This window comes from Xenopus tropicalis, chromosome 3, assembly GCF_000004195.4.
Source record: "Xenopus tropicalis strain Nigerian chromosome 3, UCB_Xtro_10.0, whole genome shotgun sequence".
NCBI lineage: Eukaryota > Metazoa > Chordata > Amphibia > Anura > Pipidae > Xenopus > Xenopus tropicalis.
The window spans coordinates 58,061,854-58,083,378 of NC_030679.2; the positions used below are offsets into that span (position 1 = coordinate 58,061,854).

General features: G+C 40.8%; 1 protein-coding gene across 2 annotated transcripts; it reads left to right on the plus strand.

Annotated features, from left to right (window-relative positions):
- On the plus strand, positions 1-20,993 carry helb (helicase (DNA) B). 2 transcript variants are annotated; one of them, XM_002937539.5, is made up of 14 exons: positions 1-290; positions 1,526-1,852; positions 4,331-4,530; positions 5,737-6,597; positions 8,679-8,850; positions 9,144-9,285; positions 9,993-10,117; positions 11,424-11,508; positions 11,841-11,900; positions 15,519-15,602; positions 17,805-17,979; positions 18,221-18,355; positions 18,707-19,231; positions 19,976-20,993. In XM_002937539.5, the coding sequence occupies exons 1-14, from the start codon at positions 59-61 to the stop codon at positions 20,057-20,059; spliced, it is 3,207 nt and encodes a 1,068-aa protein (XP_002937585.3). In that variant the 5' UTR covers positions 1-58; the 3' UTR covers positions 20,060-20,993. The 2 variants fall into 2 exon arrangements, with proteins under 2 accessions (XP_002937585.3, XP_012815358.2); XM_012959904.3 differs by lacking the exon at positions 1,526-1,852.
- The last annotated feature ends 532 nt before the right edge of the window (positions 20,994-21,525 follow it).

A 21,525-nucleotide genomic window follows, 5' to 3' on the forward strand; every position in this document is an offset into this window, starting at 1 on the left:
GCCCTTACAGTGATGTCATTTCTCGGGAAAATAAGGCGGATCTTTGTGAAACTCAAAAATGAGCGCAAAGCTTCACCCGTCCCGCTCGCTGAGTGCCCGGGGGCGCAGAGGGGATGGCTGCACGGTGCTACAGGGCCGTCTGCTGCCAGTGAAAGATGGGGAAGTGGCGCACAAACGGGAGGAGAGCGATCCCGATGACAGCGATGGGGATGATCCCCAGTTCATGGATGCCAGAGAGATAGAAGGAGGGGGCATGGTGGTACAATCTACCCCGCTGCGCAGAACTGTGGGTGGGTATATTTTACTGCTTGGGCTCACTGTTAAAGGAGACATAGCCTATAAAAATTATGAATGTACCAGTGACTTATACTCCTCTAGATATAGAAGGATTGTGCTTAAAAAAGTTGTATTTCACACTTCCTGCTGGCTGAATTCTCTGGATGTGCAGGGGAGCCTCTCAGCACACTGCACTGTACCATAGGAACCAATCAGCAGCTAGGCTGACCTGATAGGGAACTGAAGCCCGCTGTGCTTGTGACTGCAGGGCTGTGATTGGCTCTCCCTCTCCTGCTGTGCTTCTGGTAGGGATTTTAGGACACGCCCACCCTTTATTTCATACATTGTCAGAGAACTGATAGGATCTGTAGGGAGCTCCAATAAAGGAGTCATTTTTACAGATAGGATTAATTTGAGCACCATATATTATTCATAATTGCCTTCAAAATTTCACATTTATCCAATATGTCTCCTTAAAGATGACAACCTTCACTCCTGTCGCTAATAATGATGGCTGGGATCTGAGAACTAATACTGGGGCATAAAGCCCACAGTAATCATATCCCTTTGGCACCTGGCCAGTTAAAATGTTAAAAGTAACTAATAGCGTATGACGATAATAGGCTTTGGAATATTGATTCTGCTGTTACATTCGTTGAAGTGTGTAGTCAGAACCAAATTGCAAAGTTATAACCTAGACATGTAATGTCGTTTGGCATATTATGGTCTGGTTTAGCACAACTCACCTATGGCACTTTGTCACATGGTATCTCTGTTCCAGAATGTTTGGGATATGGGGATTTCTGGATAAGTGGCCTTTCCATCATTTTGATCTTTATGCTTCTACATAAGTCTGCTAAAAATTCATTTGAGTTAATGCCACTACAACGTCAAGCACTTATGTTTCAACATTTTGCTAAGTATTGATAAGTTATAGAACTGCACTTATTCAGATGGTTCTTGCTAAGCGTGTAAATGCTATGCCAAACTCGCCATGAGGCTCATTGCAGATTGAGTGTATTTTCTCTATATACAGTTTGCAGACCGTATATTGGTATCTATTCCTGTGCCACAGCATAGTTATATCAGCCTTATGAATAGTATGTGCAGGACTGCAGTCACTGGTCCCTATCAAGATGGCCTAGGGGAGTACAGTTGTGCCCGTACTTATGTGTTTACCTTGTGGAGCGTTCAGATTTTAATGCATGTTAGTTTTTTTGATTACGTATTTTTTTTTCTTTTTAAATAGTGATTATTAAAGATAAATATGGACCTGAATATCGAGTGAGTGGATTTTTTCCATTGGTAGATCCTTGGTGGTCTGTAAAACTAAAAGTGAAACGTGATGGGACGCAGTACTTTGCACAAGGATATCCTTCATACGCTCTTGAGAATGACATGAGCAAGGATATACTTTCTCTTTTCCTCCATGCCTGTAAAGTTCATGATGATACAAAACAAACATTTATCAACTGGTTACCAAGTGATGCAACATTGACTTTTGACAACCTGAAAAAACTCATAGAAGAATTTCAGATGAACAATTCAAGTAATAAAATAAATATTGAAAGTTCAGGTAAAAAAAAAAAAAATTATTTTCAGAATAATGTGACTGTTGCTGTTCTCCAGACTGTATTTTTGATGCTGTAGATAACATGTTATAAGGTCTGGGGTGGGGATGCAGAACAATGGTTCAATTGACAGAATTTGGAAGGATCTATCAATTGAACCATTGTAATCAGGAAAACAATATCTATATGTTGATTAAGTAATCCTGGAGTTTGGTCACTCTTTAGTACTTATACTATACTTAAACGTATTAATTGTATGTACAAGGAACACCAATTCTATATGTAACATGGGCAACTTTTAAAGGAAATTACTGTAATAGACTTCACAAAACATAGACATTATTTAACAGAATCAGTTACAATTTTAGGCTGCTGCCACACAGATGTTTTCTCTGCCTGCATATAAGCACAGGCCAAGAAACTGCACTTTTGCTCAAATCTGCCTTATGTTGCGTTTGCAACCAGAGGCACTGCTTCATTCTGGGGGAAGACACAGTAAATTTAAGTAAGAAAATGCACACTCAAGCATTTTGGTGCTGAAGTCTGCTCCGTGTGTCTGCACCCAGGTTGATGCATAAAGCAGATCAGAGCAGAAGGTGGTTTCATGTCCTGTGTTTATTTTTTGGGAACAGTTTCCTGTTGGCAAATGTTTGTGGATAAAATAGATTATTTTGTCCTTTACATATAGTATTACTGATGTGGGTATTTCATTATTATCTGTAAATTCCAATTGCTTCCAGACCTGAACAGTGATAAAGGGTCCCTCCCTTTTGGGCAGAAGAGGGAGTTAGAATTGTAAAAAGTCTCCATATCGTATCCATCCTGGTGTTATAACAAAACTGCCAATACAAGTATGGATAATTAGACAGCAACACAATGAGACATTAACATTGGTCAGAGAAAAGGTAGAGAACAGACTGAATGATGTTATCCAAATTCTTCTGTTTGGTATCTGCTGTTACTACTGCCTTTGTCTTAGACTTCAACCTATTCTGGCTAGTCCTGGCTAGTTTCATAGATTCTATTTACTGCCGCTGTCTTGCCAGACAGGATCAGATCATATGGAACAAAAAATTTGTTGGCTTGCCCACATTGGTGGCAGGAGTCATCTGTCTTACACCCCATTGTAAACAGTCTAATGGGGGTGATATAGACCTGGTTTAGGATTTTGTTCTGAATAAGCCTAGCCTTAGTGAAAATTAGGAAATTGTAACAGTTCTCTGTTGCTTCCTCCCAGTCCTCCAGATTCATAATCAGTATAGCCTGAAGCCATTTGGCCATCATAAGGGCAAACAGCTGGGGGACTGAATTTAGGAGAATCTGATATATCCATGATATTGGTTTGGAAGTTTTAGATGAGTGTAAAGTACCTTCTAGGGATGTGGTATGTAGTGTATGTTGAAGTGATGAGAATTGTGCCCTGAATGCTTGTCTGAGTTGTAAATATCTGTAGGACGGAAAGTGGTGCTGGAGGTATTTTTGAGAACGTTCCTGATGTGGGGGAATACTGAGTTTGTAATTATGTCTTCAAGGTATTTCATTCTCATACGGGACCAGAATATATACCCTTGGAGCTGTCTTAAATGGATTATGTGGTACTTGCCCCATAGAGGAGTAGTAATGGTTTAGCATTAAAGGCATTAACCTGGTTAACTTTTCTCTCAAGACAAAGCATTTCCTAATCAAGGTAGCAAGCAGGAGTCTTTTGTAAACTTTTTCGTGAGCCACAGTCAAATGTAAAAAGACTTGAAGAACAACACAAGCATCATAAAAGTTCATGGAGGTGCCAAATAAGGGCTAAGATTGGCTATTAGGTAGCCTCTATGCACACTATCAGCTTACAGGAGGCTTTATTTGGTAGTAACTCTTGTTTTTATTCAACCAAAACTTGCCACCAAGTCAGAAATTTAAAAATAACTACCTGCTTTGGGGGCACTGAGAGCAACATCCAAGGGGTTGTGAGCAACATGTTGGGGCTCACTGATGTACAAGAACAAAGGCACTAGCACAATGGGCAATTTTAAGTTATATGCCACTGGTGTAATTTCCAGCTCAGAGGGATGGTGAAAAGACACTCACAGTTGCCCCAACATAGACTTTTTCTTGGTAACTGCCTGAACCCTGCCTGTGCGCTTGCAGCTCAGACTATTGTCACTGCTGTGCAAATAAGACTACACTTGCTGCATAAGCTGTCCTCATTTAATGCTTTTGGGTAAAATAAGTGAAAGTAAAACCTATGTCTTAATTGCAATTCAGGCGTTGTGATTAAGGTGTTGATAGAATGGAAAATGGATTTCAATGGGGAAGTTTTCATGTTATAGTTTTGGCACTCCATGGAGTGGCCTTTCTTTAACTCTGGCACAGTGTCAGTAGTAGATATGTTGACCAAGCCCATCCTTACTTACTCACTTTTAAGGGGTTTTCTTGTCTCTGTGTAGGTAAAGCTCTAATTTATGTGTTAACATTTTCTTTTATTAACATAGGTCCTGGTCTCCTTGTTATGCAAGCCCTGGAATGCCCTCTTACTCTGAAATACTTACCAAAGCTGTTACCAAGGAAAGTGAAAGGAATTTTTTTCATTCAGACATCTGAAAGTTCTGAAGACCCTAAGCCCCAAATTGATTTGTTGAAAGAAATTGAAACCATATTAGCCAGTGAGCCTTGGAAGTTTGGATTTCAATGTGTAAGTAATATTTTATAAAATGTCATAAGAATTTCTTCCTTGTAATTTGGTTTGTCTGTCAACAGAAAGTTAAAATTCAAACTTGTAAATAATGCAGCAGTGCCATCCCACATACCCTAAAATCTTGAGGATGTTATTTAGTTTTTCTTCTAAAGAATTGTATTTTCAGAGTTAGTACAGCCCTTAAAATTTATACTAATTCCTTTTAAGGAGCTCTGGAAGTAAGGTTGTTGCTTGTTATTTAATTTGTGGGCACACAAACCTGTATTTATTATTGGACGTCTCTAGGTAAGTGGATATCAGGTCATGTGGATGGCACTGCTGCATTGCTGACACATGTTTTTTTTTCTTGTATCTTTCACTGCAATAGTCTTCGAAACAAATGAGGTTTAATAGAACAATTAGGGAACTGGAAATCACTTGTAATGTCAGAATTTTATTGTGCTTACAATTTACAATCTGTTAAAAACCAGGAACCGTACTGATTTTATATGGTTTTTGTATGTACCAAATAATACATTAGCTCTTTAGAAATGAAAAAAATACTAACCCTAATACCTCTACTAAGGTTACATCTTGTTCCCTCTGTCAGCACCAACTCTGTCAGCACCAACTCTGTCAGCACCAACTCTGTCAGCACCAACTCTGTCAGCACCAACTCTGTCAGCACCAACTCTGTCAGCACCAACTCTGTCAGCACCAACTCTGTCAGCACCAACTCTGTCAGCACCAACTCTGTCAGCACCAACTCTGTCAGCACCAACTCTGTCAGCACTAACTCTAGGAGTGGGACCAATTTATGATTTCCCCTTTAGTTTCTGTGCTTCCTCTTATATGTGGCCAGATGCCCCCCTTGTCTTTTGTCGTAGGAGCAGATGGCTAGTTAAAGTTAGGGCACTCCATAAGCGGTCAGGCACATATTTAGCACCAGGTTTTTCTCTCTTTCCATAAGCATGCTCCCCTTCAGTGTGCATGCTCCATGCTCTTTAGCCCTCTTAAATGCAGTGGACCTTTTATTTGCTGGTTGGGCACATAGATGGCACAGTGGGATGCTTCTCTTCATCTCCACAAGTGACCTTTGGCAATGACATAATGGTGTTGGCACCATGTAGTAGGTGTTGTTTCCAACCCCCCCATAGGGATTATCTAAGTAGAGCTTGCACCCATAACTGTTTGGAGCATAAATATTTTCCTTTTTTTCTACAGATAATCTATAGGGCGTTAAAGCTTTGCCGTTGTGAAGCAACTTGGGGCTGCTTTCTCCAGTGTAAGAAGCTACTGGCAAAAATGACAGAATTACAGAAAAATGCACTTCTTATTTATAATGAACTGAAGGATAGATGCAGGGAGATTGGAGATACCTACGCTGAACAAGAAGTACTTACTAAGCTTGTTAGTGGCCAAATGCCTGCTGAAGATGCATGGGAGGCAATTAAGTTCCTAAAGGATAACTGTATTGTGGTGCTAGAAGGACAGCGGGTTTTTCTACAGAATCTGTACTTGTATGAAAAAGATATTGCAAGATATATTAGTGCACTTGTAAACGGAACCTCTTGGAAACTGGACTTTGATGCTAAGGAAATACTTGCTAGCACCAAATGTTTTGCTGGAGAAGAAAATAGTAAATTGGAATTTACAGCAGATAATCCAGGAAACCTTTACAAAGATGATGGTCCTCCCAGTCAATACATTAATACTTTACAAATAACTGATGGCCCAGCATCTACAGATGACAGTTCAGCAGAACTAGACATTGACCAGCTGAATGCTGTTTCAATGATTTGTTCCAATCCTATTACAGTCATAAGTGGGAAAGGTGGATGTGGAAAGACCACTGTTGTTAGTCTTGTATTCAAACACATGATAAAGAAAGAGAATATGGAGATAGAAGAGGCCTGCAAAGCCCTTGAGGGTGACCTGGATGCTTCAGAGGAATGGAACAGGGATCAAATGGCTTGCAAAGAGGAATGCATTGAACCTGTACATATTTTACTTACTGCACCTACAGGGAAAGCTGCTTCCCTTTTGAAGAAAAAAACAGGCCTTCCTGCTGCTACTTTGCATCAGGTACCAACCCCATCTCCTCTTGTTATTGGACACCTGTGTTTACATTGTATGATTGGTGGATCATGGATACATGGACTAGCCAGGTTTTAAGGGATGATCTGTTTAAGGTTTTTTTAGCTTCTCTGGAGCAAAGGCTTACAATTTAACCCGCTCTCCAGACACTGAAGGGAATACAAGTATTTTTAAAATACAAGTATGGGATCTGTTTTTTGGAAAACATGTTATCCAAAAAAAGTCCAAAATTCAGGTATGCCATTTAACATAGCGTCCTATTTACACAAACCTCATTTTTGCAATGATGTTTTTTAATAATGGCATAAGTACATGGTATTATTTGAACTAAGCTGGCATACATTCATGTTTTAGTAGCCTTAATGATGATTCAAATTATGGAAATACCCATTATCTGGAAAACCCGAAGTCCTAAGCATACTGAATATAAGATCCTTGTATAGCTTTGTATTCGCTACATGGTCATAGAGAGATGAACTAATCAAATCTTTGGCAGGGGTGATATTTTAACAAATCATTATACAGTACATATTCAGTTGATAATTGTTCTTGCAATAAGTATAGCATCACACAGTGCTTGTTCACCTTGTTATTTCTGGTATGTATTGGTTAACTAGTATCTACTTGTCATAGAAAAACAGTGGTATTGCTAATGTGTTTATGAAATATCTGAAGTTATTGATTTTCACTCTAGAATAAGAATTGAACCCACATACAGTATCAGAAGTTTTTAGGGAATGTCGCATGATTATGTTTGTGTGCTGTTGCTAACCACTGACTCAAAATTTGCTCTTATACAAAATTTTCTTATACAGGTATGGAATTTATTATTAGTCCTGATAATTGTCTATTATCAAACCTATTTTTCAGAAAGCTTCTAAATTAAGGGAAGCATCTTTTGCATGATGGCAAAGCATACGGGGCTTTTTAATTATTAAATGTTTTTAATAGCCTTAAAGAATTTTGCCCTTAAAGGAGAAGGCTAGTAAAGAATTAATCTCAGGCTGCAGGCATACCTTCAGTTCTCTCAATAGTGCCCTTAAGTCTCCAGTTCAGAAGATCAGAAGCCAAACATGAAGAAAAAAACGCTGAGCTGTGTAAAGAAAGTTCCCATAATGCCTCACTCCTGCACAGACACCCAGACCAAGTGAACATGCTCAGTTAGTAAGACTATGAGTCAGCTTCCTGCTGATTGGCTCAGATCCACATTCCTAAGGGGGGGGAGTGAGTTCTTATCATTCTTGAGGGAGGGGGGAGCAGGAGAGAGCAGGAAGCTGAAAGCAGTCACGCAGTCTGTGGCACAGGAATTACAGACACAACTAATCTTTTTTCAGAGAAGTCAGTGCAGCGTTTCTGTGAGTGCTTATGGCTGTACAGGTATGGGATCCCTTATCCGGAAACCCGATATCCAGAAAGCTCCGAATTACGGAAAGCCTGTCTCCCATAGACTCCATTATAAGCAAATAATTCAGATTTTAAAAATGTATTTCCTTTTTCTCTGTAAAAATAAAACAGTGCTTTGTATTTGATCCAAACTAAGATATAAATAATCCTTACTGGATGCAAAATAATCCTATTGGGTTTAATTAATGTTTTATTGATTTTTTAATAGACTTAAGGTATGAAGATCCAAATTACGGAAAGACCCCTTATCCGGAATACCCTTGGTCCCGGGCATTCTGCATAATGGGTCCTATACCTGTATTTACATAGACCTTTCTGATAAAGCTTACTTAGTTTTTACCTTTCTTTCTCCTTTAATTACAAAAAGATCCCTTCTCTGGGAAATCTCACATCCCAAGTTTTTCATATAAGATTCTATGCTGTGCCCAATATTGTTCTTTCGTAGGGTCGGCCTAAAACAAGCAGCTCAGGCAGTTTTAGGATGACCAATTTCCCCCAGATCGCCTGGCTGCTTCCACAACCTCTCCAAACCCACTTGTTTATATTTTTGTGCTCCCCCCACACTAGATCTTTGCTCTTAAGAAAATACTGGATTTAAAGCAGTCTGCACCCAGGAAGGTCATTTAAAAAAAAGTATTAATTTTTGCTCATCTGTTGTTTGTCAGGTGACCTGCAGCTATTCTGCTTGGAGAAAGCAAAACTCAGACAAACCTTGGAAATTCTCTAAAGTAAAAGCACTGGTTGTTGATGAAGGAAGTCTGGTTTCTGTTAATATTTTTAGCACTGCTTTAAAGTTTCTGTGTAATAATTCGGATCTGGCCAAGCTGATCATTCTCGGTAAGTTTGCTACACTCCAAAGCACGCAACAAACTGATGCTACTCCTGTATATTTGCATATATTCACGTATCACTTATATAAAGGTAGTTCATGAAGAAAAGCACTGTATAAAACATTAGGAGAGGTGAGGGAAGTGTATCAAATGAAAAACAGTTTCACTGGAAAAGGCTACAAAGGAGATACTTTTTTTTTTTTTTTTTTTCTCCCTGTAAAAATTGTGAGGCATCAAGTGTTTTTCTTCCAAATAAACAGCATTCTCATGCATTTCTCAACATCTTTGTCTGTTTTGCAGGGGATGTCCGACAGTTACCAAGCATTGAACCTGGTAACCTGCTAGCTGATATATTCACCAGTCTTGGTAACAAGAAGTGGGTTATTGAGCTGAGAACAAATCACAGGGCTGAATCACAGCTCATTGTAGACAATGCAACACGGTATGAAATACAATACATGAGGTTTAGTATATATTTGCACTTGAAGTCCGTATAATGCACTTCACACACACAATTCAATATTATTTGCCTCCAGATCTATTAAAAGAGAAGGAAAGGTAAAATCATTTGGTGGTGCCAAAACTTAGGCACCTCAGTGATTTTATTTACTTACCTATTACCCCAGGCCTGTGCTCCTGTTAGCAAAAAAATGTCCTGGCTCAAGGTTCTTCTCAGTGAGCACTACAGAGCAATCCCCTTTTCTACATTGTCTTTCTTTGCTACTCTGGGGCTGACACATGCGCAGTAAAGTGAAAAGGACGACTTTTTGTTAAAGTATGTTTTTTACTCTACTGTGAAAGAAGGAGCAGGAAGAAGATCAGTCCGTGGTGCTTGCTAAGAAGAACCCTAGGCTGGGGCAGTTGTTTGCTAACAGGAGCACTGGCCTGTGGTATCAGGTAACGTAAAATAATCACTAGAAGGAAGGGGGGTGGTAGCCCCCAGTAATTTTAACCTTTTTCTTCTCCTTTTATGAATTTCATGGTATAGGCTCTGTTGCATTGATCTCACAAGAAATAATTACCTTATAAGCTAAATAGAGAAACAACCTATTTATTAGAAATGTTATATTTTTTACATGAAACCAAACTGCCTTTATGTTGCAGATAAGGAAATTAAATTATTGTGACCATTTATTCTTTTTACCCAAGAATATCTCAGCAAAAGTATCCTGAGTTTGATGCGGTCATAAACATTGTAAGTGGCCAAGCCATTGAGATGCCTGATGCAGAGAAGAAATTCATTTTGGTCTCTTTATCTAGTGGAAATGATCAGGGTAAGAACATAACCCAACAAAATTTGCTAACCCCCCAAAAATATGCAAAATCTCATTTAATACAGTTCCTGGATTTCAGCTGTAACTTAATGTGATTGTCAAAGCAACACAGCTGCTACTGTCTGACCATATGCTGGTCAGTCTTTTGTGGATTTGGATGGTAAAATTGTAGAATATACAAATGAGTATAAAATATTTTGTAAACTTTGGCTTGGATTTCACATACAGCCCTAGTCTCCTAGACCTCCTGCATGCTCAGAGAATATGCCGTATTTATAAGCAGAGTTTAATATGACAATTTTTCTACAAATACTAAAGTGCCTTTCACCTTAATTTTTTATACATTTTTCCACATGGATTTGTCTAATAAAAATGTATAAAGAATATAAGTATTAAATATATTTAAAGTATATTTACCTTCATTTTGCTTAATTTTTTTCAGTCTTCTATAAATGTGTTGCTGGCTCATATTCCAATTCCACCTTTGCCTAACCAGCCAGTGTTTCCATAGCAGGCTGACCACAAGCTCCTTTACTCCTTCCTTCAACAGACCTCATATTCTGTGTATAACCCCATTATAAGAAGCCAGAGGTGGAGTGTGACCTAGTTATTCATGGAACCATTTTGGGTGTACTTATTTAAAAAAGGCTGTAAATGGCACTCTCTGTAACTGAGAAAATTTGGTTACCACAAAGCATATAGTGCCTTGCCATTGCCAGAACAGGTTTTCCCATGTAGTAAATACAATTCTGCAGTACAATTTGAATGTATAGTGTTCTTTCAGCTACAGCATAAAATATAGGATATCGTTCATGTTTAAATGCCACACATTAACATAACAGCAGCTTATTAGTTCTGCTGCTGCTGCAAGTTGAACACTGTATTAGGAATAGTGACATGAGCCTGTGACTGTGAAAAAGACACACAGTTCCTAGGCAGCTTATAGTTGTTATTCTGGTGAATAAAGAAAGAAGAACAAAAGCTTTTCAAATTTTGCAGCATCAGGGGAATATAATCCCTTCTCACCGCAAACTGCCAGTCACTGGATCCAACTTTCACTTCATGAATTACTACTAGTAGACTTTTTTCTCATGTATTTTCTCATGCGCTTTTTTGTATTTGTACGTTTGTCACTTCGCCATACCCTAGTGTAGCTGTTTGATGTGATGTTCTGTAAAGTCGACGAGCAGTGTCTCTTTCTTTCCAGTTTGCCCTAGATGGGCATTCTTTATTATCTATGATTTTGTGGATAGAGAATTGTGAATCTGATGCTCTAAGACCTTTTCTTTCTTTTTGACTAAGTTAGATTTGGACACTGCAATAAAGGCACTACTTGATAAGGGACCAGGATTAGAAGATGACAAGCACTCTCAGTTTATTGCATTTAGAAGGTAATGGGGTATAACTTGTGTAATATTAAAGGGAGAATACACTGAATACCTGAAACAATAGAGCAGGCTGTGCTTCACTAAAGCAGGTTTCTCTACTTTATCAGGTGCCGCCCAAAATAAGTTACAGCTAACCTGCAGGGTTCTAATTAACAATGAAAAAAGGTTTATACCTTTTAAAACAAGGCCTGTTTATTTGTTGGAAAATAGACTTTTCTGCCATGTTTAAAGATGATATGCATATACCGCTTCTGTTCCTCCCTGGAACATTTTAGCAGGGACACCATGTATGCACCTTGCTTGTTTTCACAGTAATATTTTTTTTTATTGTTTAGAAGGGACTGCATGATGATAAATGAGCTGTGTTCCAGGCACTATTCAGAACATTCAATCAAGTAAGTCTTGATAGAAAGCCATGTTCATTTCCACTATATCTGTATATCACTGTGTGTATGTGTAACCCCAATTCAGTATGTAATGGATTCATTTATTAGTGTTTCTCAGCATGTTTGGGCAAATGCTTTTACAGCCACTAACAGAGCGAAGCAGGGGGATATCTTATCTGATGTGTCAAACAGATTCAAGATGCACATAGATTGCTTAAAGGATATATAAACCCTACATTTCCTACGATGTATATAATTTGGGCACATCGCACCCACCAAAACAGCATAGTTTGTACTGCATAAATTCCCACCATTTGCCAGCACCGTCACATTTTCGTAAAACAAGTAGCAGCTTTCACCAGGCGGCCATTTTCCCTCTCCCTCGGGAGGTGGCCAGGTGGCTTAGAGGAGGAGGAGAAATCCCAAGTGATTAAAGAGCACCTTTAACACTAAAATTACATTCTCCACCAGAGGTGCAGCCTAATGGAGCCTGCAGTTGGTGGAAACAACACACTAGGGGGGAGCTCCCGGTTGAAGTAGCCATGTTGTGGCACTCGCATGCGCATAAGGTGCAAGTGCCCTATCGCTCATTATGCACATGTGTGTGATGTAGGCAGGTGAGTCCCATCCACCATGGCTTGTTCATAATGTGTATGTGCACTTAATAACATGGCCGCCTGCACCGGGAGCTACCTCCCAGTGTGGGTGGCCCTGCACCAGTAGGGGCTCCCCCCCTCCCCAACCTTATTGTGGGCTCTATTAGCACACGCTGATTGTGGGGGGAGCAATTATGTTGTGATAGGTGTCCTTTAGGGGGATGCTGCAGCCTTACTTATTAGCCTTTGAGCAACAAGGAGGTTGTTCACAGATTACATTTTTTGTGGGGGGGTTTACATGTCCTGTAATTTTTCTTTTTTTATACTGCTGGCAGTTTTTCAGGATTGAAAATGTAGTCTGCTATTAATGTTGTCATCTAATAGCAAAGATCTAGGTTTTAGTACTCCCCCATATATACTTTAAAATCTTATTTCATATATGCTCATATGTGGCTCTCTTAGGCCATTGCCATACCAAGAGATTGGTCAGTTGAAAGTAGTCACACCTTCCATATAGAAGACTAGTGGGCATAAAATGCCTGTAGTTGTGTTAGGGCAGGGGTACACGGGAGATTAGTCGCCTGCAACAAATCTTCGTTGTCACGGGCGACTACTCTCCCCGCTATGCCATCTCACCGGCTAGAATGTAAATAGCATATGCATTGCTGTGATGTCCCAAAGTCGCCTGCATATGCCGCAAGATTCGTCACAGGACCCTTACAGTTGTGTCTCATTGTGGGCAAATATGTGCGCAGAATATGGTTGAGTGTGTAGCTGCTCGGGCCTGGGGATTTCTAGATAAGAGATCTTTACTTCTTGGATAAGAGATTCATTACTTGGATCACCATACCTAAGCCTACTAAAAGTCACTTAAAGGAGAAGGAAAGTCTAAAAACAACATGAGCTCAATAACTTAGCCTTAACACAGTCATAAACATATTTCCTAAACTCACCCTTCTGTTGCTTAATCTGGCTCTGACATGGAAAAGTCTTGTCAGTAAATGCAGTACCTGCTCCTAGCCTCTGCAGCTCCCTGTCTCACTGAACACAGATTGTCCAGGACACAGACATGCTCAGTGCAGAGCAGAGAGCTCCGTTTTTTTTTCTTTCCTTTCAAGATCTGCAGTCTCTGAAGAAATGTTTGACCCGTTAGCCCCGCCCACTTCACTCTACTGTCCAATCGGAATGCTCCTGTGTTTTTTCTAGTCCTGCACAGTGCCTCTGGCTGCATTTGCTGTGCTGAAATCAAGTTGGATAGAGCAGAAAGACTTTCCTGTGCCAACTTCAAACTGCATTACAGACTAAGTAAGTAAAATGCCATCCCACAGCCACAGTCCCTCATCCCCAGCCATCCCACAGCCACAGTCCCTCATCCCCAGCCATCCCACAGCCACAGTCCCACATCCGCAGCCATCCCACAGCCACAGTCCCACATCCCCAGCCATCCCACAGCCACAGTCCCTCATCCCCAGCCATCCCACAGCCACAGTCCCTCATCCCCAGCCATCCCACAGCCACAGTCCCACATCCGCAGCCATCCCACAGCCACAGTCCCACATCCGCAGCCATCCCACAGCCACAGTCCCACATCCCCAGCCATCCCACAGCCACAGTCCCACATCCCCAGCCATCCCACAGCCACAGTCCCTCATCCCCAGCCATCCCACAGCCACAGTCCCTCATCCCCAGCCATCCCACAGCCACAGTCCCACATCCGCAGCCATCCCACAGCCACAGTCCCACATCCCCAGCCATCCCACAGCCACAGTCCCTCATCCCCAGCCATCCCACAGCCACAGTCCCTCATCCCCAGCCATCCCACAGCCACAGTCCCACATCCGCAGCCATCCCACAGCCACAGTCCCACATCCGCAGCCATCCCACAGCCACAGTCCCACATCCGCAGCCATCCCACAGCCACAGTCCCACATCCGCAGCCATCCCACAGCCACAGTCCCACATCCCCAGCCATCCCACAGCCACAGTCCCTCATCCCCAGCCATCCCACAGTCCCACATCCGCAGCCATCCCACAGCCACAGTCCCTCATCCCCAGCCATCCCACAGTCCCACATCCGCAGCCATCCCACAGCCACAGTCCCACATCCGCAGCCATCCCACAGCCACAGTCCCACATCCCCAGCCATCCCACAGCCACAGTCCCTCATCCCCAGCCATCCCACAGTCCCACATCCGCAGCCATCCCACAGTCCCACAGCCACAGTCCCACACCCACCAGCCATCCCACAGTCTCACTATCCCACAGCCACAGTCCCACATCCCCAGCCATCCCACAGCCACAGTTCCACTATCCCACATCCACAGAAAATTATTTATTAAAAATTCTTAAAAATACCAGGGAGAAAGTAAAGATCAGGGCGCTTTAAACCCTTCTGCCCCAAAACTCACTCTGCGCAAATAAGGCTGCTTGACAGACGAGCGCGCCAGTCAGTACTCAGTCAGTACGTCACAGGGTTCACGAAGCGGCGCATGCGCATTAGAAGCGCCCGAAGGGGGAAGTGACGTAATGCATTTTGAAAATGTCGGCGCCAAAGATTGAACAAGGGAGAATCTTCTCAGGCATGGTGCGCCGATCCACAAGCAGCGGCTAACTTCTTAATGTAGCGGTTCAAGAGAGGGGCTGATGCCCTAATCAAAAATAGGTATATAGTTTTTTTGCTTTCCTTCTCCTTTAAAGATTAAATAAACCGATAGGTACAACCCAACAATGTACTTTTTTATTTTGCAGAGAAAAAGGAAATCATATTTAAAAATTAGATTTATTCACTTAAAGTACACTATGGGAGGTGGCTTTCTGGTTTCCAGATAACAGATCCTATACTTGTAATAAATTAATGTTTTGCATGATGTCTCATTAAAAGATGGTAGCAATGACTTACACAGGGTCTTAATAAGATGAGCAGTGTCTCAAAATAGTCACAAGTATTATTTGCTGACCTATGTTATTGTTAATTGAATGGCATTGTTTCAAAAACACAAAATCAAGATTTTTAATTTAATTTTTGTTACAGGAATCACAAGAATAAATTCGATTTTCAGGTTAAAGACAAGGTTTGTTGTACAAAGAATGCCTATGTAAAAGACCTTAAAACCAAGTAAGTTGGATTTGCAGACTTTGATATAAGACTGGAGCACTTTTTCTCTCGCAACTACAAACTACAAGCTAAAACTTTACAAGCTGCATCTGCACTATATTGGGTGGGCAGGCAGGACATGGGGATATAACATGCCCTCCAATTACACATGGGTTTTAAAAGAATAAAGAGTTGACATGGGGCAGCGCACAACTATACTTATCACCTAGAATATGGCAAGTGTAATATATGGCTGCAACAACCCCAACCGCAACAGTCATAGCTTAAAGGGGTTGATCACCTTCAGGTTAACTTTTAGTATGTTCTAGAATGGCATATTCTTAGCAACTTTTCTATTTTTTTTTTTATACTTTTTGAATTATTTGCCTTCTGATTTTTTCCAGCTTTCCAATGGGGGTCACTGACCCCAGCAGCCAAAAAACGATTGATCTGAATAAAATGTTTTATTGTCATAGTTGCTTTTTATTACTTATCTTTCTATGTAGGCCTCCTTTATTGATATTCCAGTTTCTTTTTCAAATCACTGCCTGGCTGCTAGATTACATTGGACCCTAGCAACCAGATAGCTGTTGAAATTCCAAACTGGAGAGCTGCTAAATAAAAAGCGAAATAATGAAGACCAATTGCAAATTGACTCAGAATACCACTCCCTACTTTATACTAAAAGTTTATTTAAAAGGGAACAACATCTTTAAATCTTCCATCCCCTTTACCAGTTTAGTTGCACGTCTCTGCACTCTCTCCAGCTCATTAATATCCTTCTTAAGGACTGGAGCCCAAAACTGCACTGCATACTCAAGGTGAGGCCTTACCAGGGACCTATAAAGGGGCAAAATTATGTTTTCATCCCTTGAGTCAATGCCCTTTTTTATACAAGACAGCACTTTATTTGCTTTAGTAGCCACAGAATGACACTGCCTGGAATTAGACAACTTGTTATCAACAAAAACCCCTAGATCCTTCTCAATTAAGGATCCCCCCCACTACCATTTAGTATTATTTCTATCAAAATGCATAACTTTGCACTTATTAACCAATTCTTTAAAATCGCTCTGCAAAGCGGCAGCATCCTGCATGGAACTTATAGTTTTGCACAATTTTGTGTCATCAGCAAAAATAGATACAGTACTGTCTATGCCCACCTCCAGGTCATTAATAAACAAGGTAAAAAGCAAAGGGCCAAGGACTGACCCTTGTCAAGATCTGTTAGGCATAAATCCAAGTTGGCACAAACCCATAGTATTGTGAACTGCAATGTATTCAAGTACCCTATCCCTTATTACCCCTTCCAAAAGCTTTCCTACCTGTGATGTCAGACTAACATGCCTATAGTTTTCAGGCTGAGAACGGGATCCCTTTTTGAATAACGGCACCACATTAGCAATTCGCCAGTCTCTCGGCACCATGCGAGATCTTTCTAATACCTCTGTCTCTCCTAGGGTGTAACCAGTTAAATTCACAGCCCAGTGAACTTCAGGAAGAATTGGTATGCCGAATACCTATGAAGGCACACACTAACAAAAGTACTTAGACACATTGGCCCGCTGTGCACATTGGTGTAGGAACAGCTGGCACCACCCTATGTGTTAGTATAGAGCTATGTGAAAACTTGGTCAGGACTGCCTTTACCCACTGTATTTATCAGCATGGGGAACAGCCCGTACCCCCCTCCATGTGGCAGTACAATGATGTGGAAACTCTGACCTGCTCTATTAGTATTTGCAAGCACTCAACAACATTGTGCTCCTGTCTAGACCTTAGTCCCCTTTCATAAGCACTCTGCACTTTAACAGTATTGTGTACGTCTGACACGGGTGTGTCCCCAAAACTTTACATTTAATTATACATGCAGAGATTATCCCCACTTGCATCCAGTCCTGTGTGCTGGTCATTTGTGTTCCTTGTATGCCTAGAGGGTGCCAATCGCGCATACTATGCACCAGACACATATACACACACGAGAGGCCAGGGTGTTCTGGTGGGTTATTTCTGTGGTGCTTCTCTATAGACTCTGCCGCACAAGGAAAACTCAGTTTAGAGTTTATCCCTCTATTTGCAACAGGCATATATGCCATCATATGTCACACCTAAAGAAATATTTGAGAGTTTTGTATTTATGTACATCTGGATTATTTGTTAAATGGTGCTGTTTGTGGATATTCAATGAATTGTATAGTTGCAGATAAACATATTTGTTCCCAGGAATACTGAAAGGCTGGATTTGACGCAATCACCAGGAAATAGACACACTATAAACTGTGAGGAAGCAATACCCAGCACAGCAGCATGGGCCAGGAATAGGTCCCAGGCACAGTCTGACAGTTTGGCAAACGAAGATGAGAGATTATGCAACGGAGAAATTTTTTTTATAACTGATGTAAATATAAATATTTTTACATTCCTTTAAAGGACAAATAAATCCAACAAGCATCTTAGTGCAGTGCACAGTAATGTAGTGTTGAGCAGGGAGCAGCTAAGATGCTTATATTAAAAAACAGGAGCCAGTCAGGGATTCTTGACAAAGTGGCACCTTGAAAAGTTATTGGCTTTCCTTGTCCTTTAAAGCTACATGTGAGAATCATGGTCTTTGCTTTTTGCTTTTTTTTTTTCCATTTCAGGATGTGGAAAGGGATAAAATACGTGAATTAACACTCAGGGATTCAGAAGATAGAGAATACACCTTAAATTATAAAGCACTTAGAAGGTGCTGTGGTTTGACACATGCTTGGGCCAGAACTATTCACACTTTCCAGGTAAGTTCTTCTGTCTCTTTACTGGATTGTTTTACCCCGATAACCACTACACTAATTATGTGAGGTCTGTTTTGATTATGCAGTGTGCAAGTTAATGGGATAATATCATACAGAAAATTGCAGTTGCATGTGCAATACATTTGCAATGTTTTATTAATTGCATTAAGGTTGAAAATATTTAAAAAAAATAATTATTAATGTCAAAGACACAGTACATTTTCTCAGTGAAGGTAGTGTACCACCACCACCAGGGCTCTGGCTAGGGACCTGCCATATGGCACCAGGCCTTACCGGCGGGCAAGGCAGATCTGGCCCCAATGGTGCAACCATCTTATTTCTGTTTGCTTGCAGGGATCAGAAGAGGAGACAGTGGTGTATGTCCTGGGAAGTGCAGGCAGACAGAACTGGAAACATGTATATACAGCAGTAACTCGGGGTCGCAAACGTGTGTATATAGTAGCCAAATTAGACCAGCTGGGTGGAGCCATAGCAAATAAAGCACGTGACAGGAAAACTCGGTTGCAGCAGCGCTTGAAAGAGACTCTCACGCAAAACAGAGATGATCCTGGATCAGGAAAGCCTATCGGTGGAACCCAGGTTCAATGTGTCTCCAATGCAGATCATGAGGATTGTAATAGAGAACAGAAATTTAAGATACTATCCCATCACTCTCCAACATCTCCTGGCTGCTCTGTGCCTTCAACTGCTCCACCTAACTGTGAAGTTCCCAGTACAAGCACTAACCATACAGAGGGGAACCTGGCAAGTGAAGATTTTATTCACTCCCTACAGCAGTCTCCTTCTCAAAAAAGGCCAGCAAATATCTCTGAAGGCCCAGGAACTCCTGCCAAGCTGTCAAGGGTTGCAGCCTCTAAGGTAAACGATGTAGAGAATTCATGATATTCCAGAGAATTCATGATATGAGCTCTTTGTGGCATTTATGTATCAGTGGTGATAAAAAGTGGCATTTGAGTCTGCTTTTTGCCACATTATCAGTGACGCAGCAACATTGATGACCACAAATGTAGAATCTGCTTGCACTGAGGTCCTTTGCTGGTTAATACTACCTGGAGCTTCAGGTGATGAACCAATGGACCTACACATGCTTCATATTAATTTCAGCACTAATTACTAATATATACAGTATGCTGGAGTCACCGGTGGTCATTGCTTGCTTAAATAATGTGCTGAGTCGCCCAGTTTTGATTGTAGAATATGGTGAAGTTGCCAAAGTCATTAAATCACCTTGTGTAATGAGCAGAGTTTAACCATTTTAATCATTGAAGGCCTGAGAACTAAAAAATATTGAATGCTGGGTATAGTATCATTTGGTACAAAAAACTGTACTAATATACAGTATATAGTAGAAGTAAGTCTAAAGCAACTGACTTTGTGTTCAACTGAAAAAGCCACTTGGATAAAACCTTTTTTTTTGGAAAAGAAGTCCAGTTACCTTAGATTTAATTCTACCAGATACTGTATATCATGACGTGGAAATATGAAAGTCTTCACAGACAACTGTACTAATAATTAGTTAAGTTCTAGGCTGTTGCTTTAATATACTTTATCAAGTGTTTTTTTCTGTTATGGTTTCTAACTGGGTCTCATTTTGTTCTACAGGAAAACATGTCCCCACTAGGCTGTTCCAGACTGCAGAACCTGTCTCTTGGCTGCTCTTCTCCCAAGCAGCTTTTCAAACCATAAGCATTCCAGTACAGGGGCAGGTGGGCAATCATAATTAAGTACTTATTGCATTTTTATACAGAAACTGATGTTCACAATGTTCAACACAAAAGTGTTCTTGTGCTTCATACCCTGGCTTCTTTATTTACATAAACTGATTTATGTAATTGGAAATATCTGCAAGCTGCCCCAGGACATTGCCAATAGTACCTAAACATTTTCTATTGATATGTGTAAACCTGCGTGTCATAGCTTTGCTACTTAGCACTCGATGTGACATTTCTGGAATGATACCAGGTGCCTTTCCCCCAGTTTAATATGCTTTGGTTTTGTTCTGTTCACTGGATTAGCAGTGCTCTCAATACAATTATCATAAACTATAAAAGCAATGCTCTTTAACAAGCTTCTCGTTTGGTAGCCTCTAAAATCACAGACTTTTGTATTTAGTGCCCAATCCCAGGAACTGTTGCTGCCCAAATAAAGCAGCAGGGAGGGTCACCTGCAACACAGATGGAAAACCTCAATATAATGTTCCCTCTATATTAAAAGACATCTCACAATGCTCAAACTACCCCAATATTGCATAGCTGCTTCCTATGGGATTCCAAACACGGTGCAAGTTTTTGAAAAGCAATTATGATGTTTTGTACTTTTTAAATAAGTAAAAAAGAGAAATACTAGGTTTACCTGTTTTATAAGCATTTTAGTAGCCGTGACCCTTCCTGACAATAAAAGAACATGTTTCTGGTCTATCGATGTGGCTAAGCTATACTGATTAAAATTGCCCTTAAATAACTCCCAGGGAAGTTACTTGCCCTTGAGGATAAAAATCTGACTGCATTTGCCCAATGCCTCTGCCTATGTTTTCTCCTTTTAGGTTAATGCCACACCATGCGTGGTGGCAAGCCGAAAAACACTCGCCGAGAATATGTGCCATACGCTCCTACCTGTGTCTGCACCTGAATGAATGGAGTACGCTCGGGTGCAGGCACATGTAGCCGATATCCGCATAAAAACGTGAGAATTTGCACTCTTGTGTTTTTATGCGGATTTCGACTACATATGCCTGCACCCGAGCGTATTCCATTCATTCGGGTGCAGGCACAGGTAGGAGCAAATGATGTGTATTTTCAGCAAGCGTTTTTGCGGAAAATATACGCCATACGCATGGTGTGGCATTAGCCTTAGTTTAGGAATGGGTAGATTATATTTGCCCCAACAGCTGTCAGTGTACTAATGGGAGTTGAAAGTGTGGATGGCCACATATTACCCATGGATGCTTAGTTAAACCCCATGAATCATATTTATACAGAAGACTTTCACCATCATGGTCAATTGAGATTTAAATAACAAAAGGCCCCAAAATTCTGTTTGTGCAGATAAACTGGCCTCCTGGTCACCCCGAAACAGAAGTTCTAAATGCAGTTTAGACATTTCTCAGCTGACGCATGAATGATGAACATTTAATGTTATTTATACCATGTATC